The 15,891-nt window shown below is 37.9% G+C and overlaps 1 protein-coding gene across 1 annotated transcript in view; it reads right to left on the minus strand.

The window, feature by feature from the left end:
* Positions 1 to 4,004, minus strand: part of rasa3 (RAS p21 protein activator 3) — a 67,607-nt gene extending 63,603 nt beyond the window's left edge. Inside the window, exon 1 of the mRNA XM_041788649.1 lies at positions 3,780 to 4,004. Within this exon, the coding sequence (XP_041644583.1) occupies positions 3,780 to 3,834 (55 nt within the window). The 5' untranslated portion in view covers positions 3,835 to 4,004. The remainder of the gene's footprint in view (positions 1 to 3,779) is intronic.
* Between the last annotated feature and the right edge of the window lie 11,887 nt (positions 4,005 to 15,891).

Below are 15,891 nucleotides of genomic sequence, written 5' to 3' on the forward strand. Positions count from 1 at the left end.
ACCACCTCTGTCCCTTGCTCTCCGTCCCACTACATCTGCTTTGCATTAGCTTGTTGCCATGCAGGAAAAAACACAATTCTTTTTGTAGTCTATTCCAGCCAATCAGGAAGTGAATTGGGGGGTAGTTTCCTGTTTCCTGTGTTCCTCCAGACACCGCGGATTTGGGCCCAGTAGCCCTGTTCGGTTTCCGAAATTCACGTGTGCCTCCAGGAAACTGAGAGGAGTCATCACCGCAACAATCATAACTCTGCCGTACAGATATGTGGCAGGTTTTCAGCTCTGAGTCATCAGCCAGCCGCAGTCTCATGCCAAAGGACAAGGCTCTGATGAAAACAATGTGATGCAAGTGTTACACCGACATTACCAGGAGAAGAGCTCCATGGGGAGCGGACTGACAGCGAGTGTGACTGCTGCTAGGTAACAACACGGTGTAAACTCTGCTGCTGTCACTGTGCGATGTTACAGAAGAGCAGATTGAGGAGGCTGTGGAGTCAATGTTTGGAAGTGATGACAACATAAATGCTCTTCATGAACGTCAGTTAACCATAAAAAACAAGTCAAGACATGTTTATAAAGCTCTAGTCTTTTCTACGTAGCATAACATTAGGCTGATGGAGGAATCTGAAGTACAAGGACAGCATCTAGACACAATTTCCATGTTAGCCAAATTTTCCACACGTTTCCATTCAATCCAACCACATCAATCTGCTTACTACATTTAAATTTAATATACTGTACTCTATCAATGAAATGTTAAAAAATGAGCTGTAAAACCAGTTGTAATTTCAAAGAGGTAAGGATTAAGACTTTAAATATTTTGTTTTGTCCAAACAACAGCCAAATTCTATTATAAGATAGTTATATCATAAGAAAGCCAAGTTGACTTTAAAATGCTGGAGGCTGGGGCATTATTTTTTGGGGCAGTTTGCTTGAAAAAAATTGAAAGAAATCAATAATCAGTAATTAAAATGCACATACTGATGTTTGACAGCCCATTTGTCAGTTACCCCTGATAGTATACACTGAATTATTAGTAAAAATTTCGCTGTATATGACATTTTAATCTTTACCTCTTTATGGGTCAAGAACCCATATGTGGTCACTTCGGACAACTACCTCTGTAGCCTTACCTCAACTCTCTTTGATACTGTAGAACCAAAAGTGATTTTTCTTAGCCAATCAGTGGAGAGCAGTTAACGTCACAGAAAGTGACCGGCCAATCAGCAGTGACACAGATCGTCTCAAACTTCCTGTTTTCTCCAGAGCTCCAAGAAAGCAGCTGTACATCTCATTTGGTCTCAAACAAATGGTCCTGAGATCGTAACTAACCATGAGAAGATGATGAAACTTACACATAATACAAGGTGAAAAGTAGTGCTAAATGTCATGATAGGTTTTTTTGTTGAATGTTTCTAGCAATTACTGAAATTTTAGCGCAAAAAATGGAGGAACCATATTTGGACATACGCCTGTTTAGGGCATAAATGAAGTCTATATTTCCTATGTTTTCTGGTTGAAGTTTAAAGAAAAACAAGTGGCATAAATAGTGAAATACATGTGATATCAGTCCGTTTTACAACAGTGTGACAATTTAATAAACTTAAATGGCATAAATCAGCTCTTATTTTTATCATGACTCTCATCACTGCTAAAATATACTTTCTTATTCAGTATTTGTGATTATTAAAGGTGTCCTGTTGGGATTATAAGAAAAAGCTGGTGGTACCAACACAACTTATACACTGTTCTGAGGACAGTCATGTTCTGCCTCTAAAGGAGGTCAGAATCTAAAGACAACCTCACCATGTCTTGTAAAATGAATATTTTGTATCTAAACAAGATTTTAATGTGCAAGTAAATACTTGATAGACTCTAAATGTGTTTATTTTTCATTTATTAGCATATAAATAGGCATACAACACATGGATTTTTTTTACCATAAATGGGCAAGGGACCACATATGGTCACCCTGTTGATTTTCACCATAATGAAAAATATATACGGGACAAAGGTAAAAAAGTTATTGGGATGTTCACCAATAACATTATAAGGCTTAAACTTTGAATTTCCAAGTATTTCAATGATTGCCCTGTAAAGGGTTAAGTAAAGGGTGTGAATACTCCCTCCACCCCATCCTTCACCTCAGAGGAAGGTCACATCTAAAGGAAAGATGTTTGTCATGCAGTCATTAGGTTCTCATTCACAGTAACGCTGCCGGCGGACTGATGGTTCATTCAGAAAGTGAGGCAATCTGACAAAGCCTCTATGATTCAACACTCCAACTCTCTGTGGAGTTTCAGGTCTGAACACGATATCTGGGGTTGGTATACTCTCCCAGCTGTTTCCCTGGGACCCTGCAGCCAGTTTAAACAGCAGGTTAGGAGCTTAAAAACACAGCTGGACCAGTTTTTTGTGTAATGCTGGCTGGCATCACTAACCCCCTCTTCCCTTTAGCTTTTGTGTGTGTGGCTGTTGTGTCAAATATTTTGTTTTTTCCTCTGCTTATCCCTTCTGTCGCGTGTTTGGAGTCAAAACAAACCAGACAGCATGGTCAGTCAGGATGAGTCGGGTGCCGGATGTCAGTGAAAACATCCAACATTGACCCCAGATAACAGAGCAGGCAGAGGAAGCAGGCGTGCTTTCAATATTTTTCTATTAAATGGGATCAAGTTTGAAAGGTATGGACTTCCTGGCCTTAATAATAATCACTTTTACAAGTAGTTGAATAGCTTTCAACCTTTACAATATTAATTTATTATTTAAATAACTCCCCCAGAAAAACAGACACAAATTATGTGGCTTTGATTGGGGTTTAACCATTATAAATCACTATAAATCAATATAAATGCATATTTCTGAAGGGGAGCTGGGATTGAACTTTTACTTTAAAGTATGAACACCGATTGAATGAGCTACGACTGACTGAAAAATCTTCATTCCTCCAAACCCTAACTCTAACAGTACATGTGTCTCAATGTTATCATATCTTCCCTGCAGTTTTCTCACCAAAATCTCCTGCAATATATGAAATACATGTGGTCAGATACTCTATTATATAATTACAACACTTCAGCTCAAGATCTGGAAAATTAATTTCTTCCATCCCATTCTAATTAAGTTCCTACAGTCATGCCATTTTCTGAATTGCATAAAACCACTGTCCTCCATTGCACACTGCACTCATCCTCATGGCTCCATTCACAAGATATGCATGCACCACATGCCTGCTACAAACCAAGAGTACCCACAGGAGACCAGCTAGATATCTAAATATAGAAATGTGGGCTAACAATCAATAGCTAGACAGTTAAGCATGAAGCTGGAAGAAGGGGGTGGGGGTTATATTGTGAGAGGGAAAGGAATGGGGGGGGGTTAAAAACATTACGCGGATTGGGTGTTTGCAGCTAAGCTGTGATAATATTTGCTGTTAAGTGACTAGAAAAAACATCTGGAAATGTGCAGCTGTGGAGCCTTTATGTCGCACAGTCTGCTTAAAATCAGACAGCCTTTTCAGATCATGTAGAGCTGGCTTCTGATGCCAGCTGCCAAATTCCCACAATTTCCCACAAGGCTTTGAATCTCGTTTTCTTTATTCTTTACGATCTTACAATTTTCAACTCAAACTCCATGTTCTGAAGGAAAGAAAAACGTGTGATTTGAATATCAATAACAGCAGGAACAAGACAGATCAGTCCCCCTCCAGCCTTCGCTGCTTGGCCCGTTAACACGGAGCCATCCATTGAGGCGCTCAGACTGGGGGTAGGGATTTTTCTCCTTACCTATTTTTATTTTAACGCTCTGGAAAACCCGCAGACCTTCTTCTTCTACCGCCATGCTTCCCCCGTGGCTCTTTCCCTTTTGACGGCTAGATAGAAACAGTCCTCCAGGGTGCTCGGTTGTGGCCTCTCCAGCGCGCGGATAATCCAGGGGTTTTGCACATCTATACTCTCCGGACAGCGACCATACTCCGAGCCTACCAATGCTGCTGCTGCTGGCTGCTTGAGAACAGGAGAGCAGATTCAGCTCCAATCCCCGCAGCAGCAGCACAGAGCGCCGAGCCAAGGGGGCGTGGTCCTGTAAGACTACCGCCCACTGATTCTGTATGAAGGGTGAACCGTGCCACAAAGCGGAGAAAGTGGTGTCATTGAGGAAACTGTTGAGAGCCCAAGTCCAGCCTTCTGTCCCAGACATATACTCAAGATAATAAAGTTAAACTTCATTGAGTAAGTCTACACAGCAAAAAATGGACATTTAATGTAGTTAGGCTGTTATGAATGATATTTCAGTTCATAAAAATGCTTGGAGAATGGGAGCTGCCTTCAGATCTTTGAATTGGTTAAAACAAAGAAGGTCATGCCTCTTTTGGTCGTATATGTTGTTTGATTTTCGTAGATTCCATGAATAGGAAGCATTTCATTCTCATATTTGTTTTGCTATGCATCTAGACCAAACTTCGGACAGAAAAAAAGCACTGCATTTTCAGAGAAACCTTCCTATTCTTCAAATCTATTCACCTCAGCATGTGGTTAATTTTCCAGAGAACTTTTGTATGTTTTAGCTGTTGTAATCAGTCCACACAGAATTTACTGGGCCTCTGAAAAAAAAAAAATAAAAAAAATAAAAAAAATAAACAGTGAATGGGCCCTGCCCAACTGTGTTAATGATTATGTCGATACAATGGGTGTTGGATCAGTAGCATTGGTGCTAGCATCCTGGCTAACAGTTACTTCATTTTAAAAGTGTAAGTGTGTGAGGCCATTATTGGGTGCTGATGCTGAAATTGTTAATTTGTGCTACCTTTTGAACATTTTCACCACTTTTTAAACACTTTGAGACTTTTGACCCATTTTGCTGCTTTTGGCCTTATTTTGCAACTTTTTCTCTATTTTCGCCACTTTTAGCCATTTTGCCTCTATTTGCCACTTTTCTCACACTTTTATTGCAAATAATTATCTATTTTTGCCACTTTTTTGCAACTCTTAACCCACTTTTGCCACTTTATGCCCATTCTGCCACTGCTCTCTGCCAAATTGACCCCTTCTTATGACACCTTTTGCTCTATTTTGATACTTTCATTCCAGTCTTTCCGCTTGTTGCCCATGTTTTACACTTTTTGTCACTTTAAGCCACTTTTTTTGCTACTCTAACCCAAATTTTGCCACTTTTACCCATTTTTGTGGCACGTTTTGCCCATTTTGCCACTTTTTGACCATTTAACTTTTTTTTGTGTAGTTTGACATTTTTATGCCTTTCTGCCATATTTGTCCACTTTGCCACTTTTTGCCCATTTCTGCCACTAGTGGCACATTTTTTTTGCTACTTTAACCCTAATTTTGCCACTTTATACACAATTTGCCTCCTCTTTCTGCCACTTTAACCCCTTTGTGAAACTATTCTCCTATTTTTGTCACTTGCTACCTAATTTAGCCACTTTTTAGCCAATGCAAGCCCTTTTGTTGCCACTTTCTGCTCGTTTTGTCACTTCTTTTGCCACCTTATCCAATTTCTGCCACTTTTTTACTTTCTGGTATCCTGACATTTGTGCACATTATAGCTTTGCTATAAAGTCAAACATTTCTTTTCTAATGGTTTACTCAATATGCCCATCCATATATAAACATTATCATTCTGTTTGGAAAAAAAGGGGTTTACATTAAAAAAAGGCTACTACAGTATGAATAAATAATGTTCTTTTTCAGGGCCCCAAAAAGCTCTCCCCTTTATCCCTCTTATAGGCAGCCTTGGTTGTAACTGAACCTTTTGTGCCCCAACATCACGGTAAAAAAGGGAAACCTCACTGACTTTCAAGGTTTAGATATAAAATGATGAGGGTGATAATACATTTCTATTCATGAAAAAATAAACAGTATCCTTACACACTTGATGTAGCAAAAGTTATCACTCAAGCTAAGTCAGTGAAAAAACAACTGAGTCCACAAGTTTGAAGGCTAATAAATGGTTTGGAACTCATGTTTCCATCCACAAATTTTACAGTCCAATAACATCACAACTGGCAATAATATTACGGACATTAGCCCACCAATCCCCTGGAAATAGCAGTAATTGCATTGAAATGTTCTTCCTTAATCACCCCTCATACCTATACTTGCACTTTCCCCACTCAGGCACTAATCACCCTTCACACAACACTGAAACGTCATGAGGATGGCTAGCCTGTGAATTGACAAGAACTAGCACATAATGCTGAATGATTTAAGAAAGAGAAATGTAGCTATAGGCGAAGCTTGAAATACTCCAATAGCTCTGCATTTTATTTGTACCTCCCGCTACCACCTACCTCTGTGAAATGATGATGCATCATGTGTGGCTGCTCTGAGTCCTAATGTTACTCCCCCTTTAAGGGCCCCACATGCAGCAGCACGAGTCTGACTCCACTGGATCTCATGAATGTTTTCTCCATCAAATGGGCTGCAGATGCAAAGAACAACAAACCTGGATTTACACTGTTATTCCTATGGACTAAATGATTTATTGCTATTCCCCCCACGACCTGGGCTTTCAGACTGTGATCAATAAAAAATAAGCTTTTCTCCCACTTGAAAACTATATGAACAATATAAGACATAGTCTAGGTCTACGCATACTTTATAATGTCTCAGAAGTTCATATAAAGACTTTCTGGGCCTTCACAGACAGTCGTACATCAGCACTGGCATCTACATTTGTGTGAAGATATGTTACCTGATAGCAAAAAAGAAGTCCCCCTCAGAAACATTTACCATGAGGCTCGCCCAAATAAATGGCTTGGCCCCCCCAGAGAATGTTTTCTAATAAGATGTGAATTAAAAATTTCAACATGTGCCTTTGGGATAAATTTTCTTTTGGCCTCACTCAGATTGGATTTTAAAGCTGAGTGACATAAAACTTGTTACAAAAAATATTGTTGTGATCATAAGGGCAAGCCAGCTCCCTCCTCTTCTTCTCCTTTCTTTATGGCTCCCTGATTTTTTTGATGGTCCTGTATGGCAACTCATGGCTATCAGTCATGTGACTGGTGCAGAGGCCTGGAGGGCAGAAAAGCTTGGAAGAGAGGCAGCTACCACTGAAAACCATGTGATGCTGCAGCACCGGGGCATTCATTCTCTACCTCCTCAAGACGTCACATCTTTTACATCATCTGACAAACGCAGAAAAACTGAGATACTATTTTAAACAGTTAGTTTTTTGTTCGTTTGGACCCTGATACAGCATCTGGGAAGCTCATGAAAATCAGGGAAGTCCCAGCCAGAACTTTGCTTTGGGGATGTTTATGTACTTTATCCACAGTAGTGCAGAATCTCTCCCTTTATGCTGCTGCAAGAATGAAAGTCTACAAAATCACACATGGTTTTATGTGCTCTGGGTGTGTTTGGGAGCAATAATGCTGCTGTTTGGAAAGTGAAAAGTGAACAAAGTCTTCAGAATTAAAACATAAATATATTTTGTCTTTTCCCTAAAGTCATCTTGACTATTTCTGTGAAATGTTGTGCAATACAGTTACATGCAACATTTTTCATTTGTGTTTTTTTCACTGGAGTCTGGTAGCTACTCCATGTACTTGTGGATTGTTGTTGCCATTTTTCTAATTCATAATTTGTATATATTTATTACTTACAGTATATGTAGTAATGTTGGCAGCTAAATATGTGCAGCACTAGGAGTCAAAGACAAATTTCCCCAAGAGGACAATACAAGCATATTGTATGTCATATCATGTATTGTACTGGTCGTACCCTATTGTAAGATATCAGTTGTATGGCAATGTATCGTATCTGTCAGTCATACTGTATTGTAAAATATCTAATCGATCATACTGTATCGTATTGTAAAGTATTGATCACATCATAGCCATCGGACTGTTGTATCGTATCATCAATTATGCTGTATCATATCAGTCATACTTTGTTGCATCGATCATATTGTATCGACTATATCATGTAGAATCATGTCGATCATATCGTATCATAATGTATTGATTGTACCATATTGATTGTACCAAAGCATATTGTATCTTATTGATCTTATCACACCAGATAGTGTTGTATCAATTGTCTTGTGTCCTATCACATCGAATAGTATCATATAATTTTGATTATGCTATATTGCATCGTATCTGTGATATCATATATTGTATCATATCGATCATACTGAATTGCATTGTATCGTACTGATCATGTCATATCCATTACTCTACACTGTATCATATATCAATTGGACTGTATCATATCCGTCGTACTGTATTGTATCAATTATACAGTATCATACTGACCATATTATATCGTTTATATGTTTCTATCAAACCATATCAGATTGTTTCATATTGATTGCACTGTACCATATTTAGCATACCATAACAAAATGTACTTTATTGATCTTATCATAACAGATAATATTGTATCGATTGTACTGTACTGTATTAATCATACTGTATCATATTGATTGTTTTGTATTGTATCCTATTGATCTCACCATATCATATTGTATCATATCATAGTATCAATCGTATCATATTGTATTACATCGATTTTACCGTACTGTCTCACATGGTATCAATAGTACTGTATCCTATCTGTTGTACTCTATAGCATCGATCACACTGTATTGTATTGTATCCTATTGTTTCAATCATATCATATTGCATTGTGTTAATTATATTGTAATGATCTTACCATTTCATATCACATTGTTTAGATCATACCGCATTGCATGGTATCAATCAATACTGGATTGTATTGTATCAAACTATATTGTATAAATCATACGGTATCGTATCAATCACACTATAACAACAACAATATCATATAGACCAGAGGTTCCCAACCTTTTTTCCACTGAGCCCCCCCTTCACATTTTTAAGAAGAGCTTGCCCCCCATCAGGACCCACATCAAGAAAAGTGACATATTACTGTCATATTGCTGTCAAAAATGCACATAAATTACTTACACTTAAATAACTTTGTTTTCATCATTTAAAGCCAAACTCAATAGCCCAACCCACAAGTCTTATTAGCAAAATACCTTGGTATGAGCTATTCATATAGGTTTAATCATGATTTTAGATAGTGTGAGTGAACCTCATTTTAACAACCTCAGAGCAGACAGGTCATCACACACCCCCAAGGGCGTCCCAGACCCCAGGTTGGGAACCAAGGATATAGACCATACTGTATCATATTGTATAGTATTATATGATATTGTATCAAGTTACCTAACATTAGCCTATAAATGTTACTTAAGAATAGTTTATGCTGTTGCTCTTTGTCAGTGTTTTGATGTTATAATGCTACTTAAAAGCAGTAATTTTTGGGGGGGGCGCCAGTAGTCAAGTGGTTAAGGCGCACACAATGTCCGCGGGCAGCCTGGGCTCGAATCCGGTCTGAGGCCCCCCGCCCCCATCCCCGAGCCCATCCACCATCCCCCTCCATCAAACAAAGGCTTGAAAAGGCCCAAAAACAAATCTTTAAAAAAAAAGCAGTAATTTTTTAATCAAGTTAACACAATATTTGACAGCAGGATTTGAATTATTGTATTCAGTACTAATGTCCATTGCAACCCACAGAGACAGCAGAGCATCTAATGAATCCACTATTTGCTCTTTTCTAGGCTTTCTGTCATAGATGGGGCTCTGTAGAAGAATAAACTGGACTTGTCCTCTTACCAGGAAATGCATATAGTTGAAAAGCTTTCTTTCACTAAAAAAAAAAAACAGATAAAACTGGCTTAAAACATGTAGGTGACAACGAGACCATCAACTTCTTCACACGGTAGGAAGTCTTTTTGGCCTGCCGGGGAGCTGCTCATAAAGGCAGCATGAGTGTGTAACATCATGTGAAAGCTATGAATACACAAACTCTATTTATGTTAACAATAAAATGTGGTTGTCATTGCTTAAAAGTAGGATGGACTATATGTAGGACTGGGTCCCAGAAAGTTTTCCTCTTTTCCCCCTTTATGAGTGGCCTTGCCATTACTGAAAGTCTATAGGTAACTTAGACAGATTCTTGTTCAGTTCTTTGCTGTGTGTCCAATGCCACACATTTCCTATTCAAAAGTGTATGTCAAAATAACTGAGCAATAATTTGTATGCTTCAGCTTACATACTTGAAATATTCTTCTAATGAGGCTGTCACCATAGATCAAATCTCCACAATTACAAGGAAGCAATCATCTTAAAACCCAGTGAGAGAGGTAATATTTAAACTATAAACTACATTAATCTTTAATGTTAAAACGTTTGGATTACAGATCAAGTTTCTCAGATTTCCATAGATGGGATATCTTAATACCATTTAACTCTTGTCACACTCACTTGGTGACAGGCAGAAAAATATAAAAACGGACAGACACATCATCACCAGTGCTAAGACAAGAGTGCTCACAAAGGCCAGACATCAGAACAGCACTAATCCGTAAGAATAATGGCCCCTGTTTCCTTGCAGACACTGATCCTGGACCCTGTTTAACACATAAATAGAATAGTCCAGGGGCCAGCTTTGTTGGAAGGCTGTCTTGACAGGATTTAAGGTCCATTCAGGTGATTCAGACTCAGGGGTCAGCAGCGGCCCACGCTTTTGAACCCACTGAGCCACACCTCTGACATCACTATGACCACATCTCTCTAAATAGCCTGACTCTAGCAGGGAAACTCTACAAACCCAGCTGGCCAAGCCCTGCCCAGCCCAGCAGAGATGTAGGGATGAAGAACAGTCGAACATTGTGTCTATGAGTGGTGACAGTTAACTGCAGGGCGTCTCTTGCCGGCCAAGGTGTTGGGATTATCTGTGTCTCCTTTAGAACAGCTCTAAATCTAATTAGGCTACGTGTCCCATCACTACTGCTGGCCTGCTTGACCTTTAAGAGAAGAAACTACCGCCTCTACTGAGCTGCAACAACAATGAAACCATATATTCTCCCAAAAACTGCACTGGAAACCTTTTCAAGATGCACTTGTTTAATATCTTGGTCTACTTTAGCTACTTTAGTTCATTTGACATCTTTGGTTTCCAGACTCTTTTCAGAAGCAGCCTTTCACTGGTGAGGCAGCTAAAGACCTCCCTCTGGGTACTTTACTTAAAATAGTTTTGAGGCACTTTTACTTAAGTTTAATCCTCTTCATCACAAACTTCGGCTCACTGACAGCTAACAAAAAGACGTTTCTGGCTGGGGCTTCATGTTAGATGTCTCTGATGTTACAAGTTACACCAAAGACACATTTCCTCTCTCACATCGTTTCATTTAGGTCTGCAGAGCTTGTTTTTCCTCTTGCATATGAATGTGGCTACTTAATAGTGCCTGTATGTTTAGTAGTTGAAGTAATTCCTCCTTGACAATTCAATAGAACTGCTCATACATTAATATGCAAGCATTAGAAATAATAAACAGACGTGTTGCCCTTTATGTGCAGAGTAAGCACTCACAGCATGTTAATGTTGCTCCTAATACACTTGTGCCTTAACCTTAGAAAGGGTTTGAATGCAGGCCGTTTTTTTCATCACTAAGTCACAGAAGCTTTGACTCTAAAAGAACTAAACTGCTTGAATGATGATCAGGAACCCCAAAGTATTATCAACAAGTAACTTGACAGCACCATTAAAAACTGCCAAACAGTATATAAGTTTTAAAACAATCGCCCCTACTAGCCTCTACCAGGTGCAACTTTAAAAGTTTAAGTGGCACTAACTAATTGATGCATTTATATATAGATATATAAAGCCGTAATATATTCATAATAAAGAAACATAATGACCACTTTTATTCTAAACAAGGGCTAAATGAGCAGTACATGCATGAGTATGTACACATCATACATTTACATATGAATTTATATGTTCACTGATCAGCATCATTCATTTGGGATCCTACCAGTCTAGTTTTTATGGACCATTACTGATTCATGTCTTTCTTTCTTTCTTTCTTTGATAGTCAAAGATCAACAAGAAGACACAAAAAAAAAAACACTTTTTGTGTGCAACAAAGATTTATTTATTCATTCATTTATTTATCCACTCATTTATGTATTGACCCCTTTATCCATTTATTTACTTATTTATTTATGTAATTAATCATCGATTTATTGATGATTAATTAATTAATTAATTAATTTATTCATTCACTCTTATTTATTTATTGTTCTGTTTATTTATTTATCAATTTCATTAATTACTGGTTAAGATCATCAAAATATAGGAAAGTATTTCTTTTTGGCTTATTGATTAATTTATGTATATATTTATTTTCTTCTAATAATTCATTTATTCACTCAATCATTCATGTTTTTCTTCTATGTAGATTATTTACTTATTCATTAATTTTTGGTTATGTGAATCAAAGTAAAAAAAAAATCTATTTATCTATCTATTATTTGTTTGATTACTTGTCATTTTTCTATTTATTTATCTATTATTTATTCATATTATTGCAGGCAATTTCAACAAAAGCAAAAATATAAACTTTTTGTGTGCAACACTTTATTTTTTATTTTTTTTATTTTTCCAATTTAATTATTTTCTGTTCATGTATGTATCTATACATTTATCAATTTATTCACTTTTATTTATTATTTATTTATTTATTCAGTCATTCATTATTGTTTAAGGTAGCTGTAATCAAAAATATAATTTATTTATTCATTCACTTATTTATTTAAATTTTTTTCTGTTCATTTATTCATATTTCCATTATAGGTTGAGGTTATCAAGTGAAAAAAAAAATCTATGTATTTATTCATTCATTCATTCATTCATTCATTCATTTATTATGAACTAAGGTCACCAAAATAAAAAAAGCAAAAGAAAAAAAATCCTTATTCATTAAATTTATTAATTGATTCTAACATACAGTTAACTATATTTATTTATTTATTTATTTTTGGCCTTTATGTATTCACCAAGGCTGTTTCCTGACCAATTTAAAAAATCGTGTGAAGTTACGAGCATAATATTCATATCAGCAGTTATGAATGGATGGACTGTCTCATGTTTGAATTTAATTAAAGAGTCCCTTTTTCCACTGCTGTCTGTACGTGTGCCTACTGGGCATGTGCATGCCTATCAATGACGCAGTTACCTGCATGGTTTGCGTGCCTTTGACTATCTTATCTTAAAACCGCGTGGGTATTTTCATAGATAATAACCATGGTATAACCCCGAGCTGTACAAATAACCTCCTGAGAAGAGTTTATTTTGAGGGAACATTTGGTCATGGAACAGAGAAAACAACTGTAATCCTTCATTTTCCTCCACATCCTGTCCTGTTTGTGCAGCGAGATGGTAAAATGATATGAGGTCTAACTTCATTTAAAGTTGGTTTGACTGGTAGGTGAATGCCGAACTCAGCTCCTGGTTGTAACTTTGCATACACAGATGAAACATTAGCCACCTGTTGATGCAAGAGTCACAGGCTGCTACGTCATTGCATACCAGCCAAAGTAGAATCATGGTATCTACAGTGCATAAATAAAAGGAGTTGGAGCATGCAGGTTCTTGTAGCTGTATGCATAGTGTCACAGGGGAAATAAAGCTTCAAAGACGTTTATGACAGGCTTTTATTTCAGTTAAGCTGAAGAGTCGACGCCCTGTGGTAAACCACAAGCCTGTGTGTGGAACAGAGGCACACAGAAAAGCCCCCTCTTACATTAGAAGTCTAACCTATGTAGAGTAGAAAAACAGTGAACAAGAATATCCAAAATTTGCATCCAAGGACTCAGCATGGCATCAATTAGTGTTTTTGTTCATATATTTGTATTCGTGACAATGCAGGACCACTGACAGAACAAGGAAGAGATGGCAGATGCTGATTCTAAGCAGATTAGTGAAAGGATGCTCACTGTTGTTTCATTACACACAAGGCAGCCACCAGCGCAGTGTTTGAGGGCGTTGGCACACTGAAATAACTGTTCACTCACAATTAACCCTCCCTTCTGTGTCTTATGTTGTTTTTTTGTTACACAAGCACGCTCTGTAACGTATAGTGCACATATGTGTCTGGATATAGAATATGTGACAGGGAATGTTGGGTTGAACAGATGGTGAATGACATGTGCGGAGATAATCCTGGTATTATGGGGTAAAAAAACGAGTAAAATCTCTATGGATTGAGCATGAATGAAATGTCAGAGGAATGCATGTGATTCAGTCTGTGGGAAAAACAGTAATGTAGCATGAATTTAATGCTCTGGTTGAAAACATAGCATAAGTACAGCTAACTCACATAAGCAGCAGATCCTTGTTGATCAGATCTGTGGTTTTTGATTTGATTATTTCCATCCTGTCCACTGGTTTCAACACTGCATCTGTGAAAAGAAAGGAAAGAAAGGGAATGGAAACTTAAAACACCAGAAACAGAAAACTCAGTGTTCCTCTTTACACCTTACATGCAAACATGTAAATAAGATTTTCACTGAAACAAGTTAAGGGAGAACAGTTTTAAAGGGGGTTATTCGTTTACATAATGCAGGACTGTGGTCATGGGTGATCTATAATGTAGATAATAATAAAAAGAGAACATGGAGTAGAGTGAAAAGCTATTTGAGACCTACAGCAGAAGAACAGCTGACCTGAGAAGTGAGAAACTGCTCCGATCAGTTTAGACCTAAACCAACCAAACACACTCTGCTGTTTGTAACTCAAATATGTAAACCATGTTGACCCCAAAAACATTCTTGTTTGTTCCAAGCCGCTACTCTGAATAGGAGTGCCGTTTGTATAAGAACGTCTTCTCTATAAACCTTTAATATCCTTGCTCTCTATGTTTGTCTCGTCCCTTTGCTACATAAATGAAGATATTGTTGATTGAGGCAGCCACTGCATCAAAAAACTTGTGAATGACTTCAATTTAGTTCAGTCTGCCCTTTGAGAGCACAGAGTCCAGCACAACTTTTGATTTTATACCACCACCTAGTGGACATTCACCTGTAAGTACAACTCAGATGTAAAGGATGGGCACAGTACTAGTACTCCAATTCCACATGGCACACATTTATTTTAACAGTTTCATAAAAATAAAGATAGACTCAAACCTTAGAAACAATCTTAGTCATTTTACAGACTGTCTATATGGATCCAATCAACAGCTTTTGTTAATCAAGTCTTCATACAGTTTTAAGACAGTAGACAGTTTTACACGAGCATCCTGGCATCCTCTATTATCATAAAAAAAACAACTTCAGAAAAGTGCATCAGCTTTTCTAACTACGTATGCACCGACACATCAGTTTGATACTGACATCAGCAATGTCAGCCTTTTTTCTGTGCAGAGGTTTCATGTTCTCCCAGTGCATGCATGGCCTCTCCTGGTAACGTCCTCCCACCACCAAAGACATACTCGTTAGGTTAATTGGTGTCTCTAACTTGGCCATAGGTGTTTATGTCAGCACTTTGTATGACTGGTGACCAGTTAAGGTGCACCCTGTCTCTTGCCCAATGACAGCTGGGCTAGGCTCCTGACCCCTTCAACCTTTAACGGGATAACTGGTGTAGAAAATGGATGGATAGAAGAGCGGTCTTGGTAACAGCCAGTGAACTTCAGATTTGAAGGGTGGGCATAGTACTCCAGTTTCATGTGGTACCTCTTTATTCTAACAGGGCCACTAAGTAAAGCTTCATTCCTGGGCTTGGAATTAGCCAGGGATGCACAGATACTTGATTCGATATTGCTATCAGTGATATCGACTCTGTTGATAGACATTGGCACTGCAGCCAGTAATATGGCTTGAATAGAGGTCATATCAATGTAATGCTTGCATCTAGTGCACTTAAACTTAACTGCAGATTTTGGAGGACAGTTGGATGGGTTGGGGGGTCACCAGGAAGAAGTGACCAGTTAGAAAAACTCTAATCAGTTTTGTGCTCAAACAAGGAAGTAATGTTTTTTTTGTGTAGTTGTCCTTTTTAA

This window comes from Cheilinus undulatus, linkage group 1, assembly GCF_018320785.1.
Source record: "Cheilinus undulatus linkage group 1, ASM1832078v1, whole genome shotgun sequence".
NCBI lineage: Eukaryota > Metazoa > Chordata > Actinopteri > Labriformes > Labridae > Cheilinus > Cheilinus undulatus.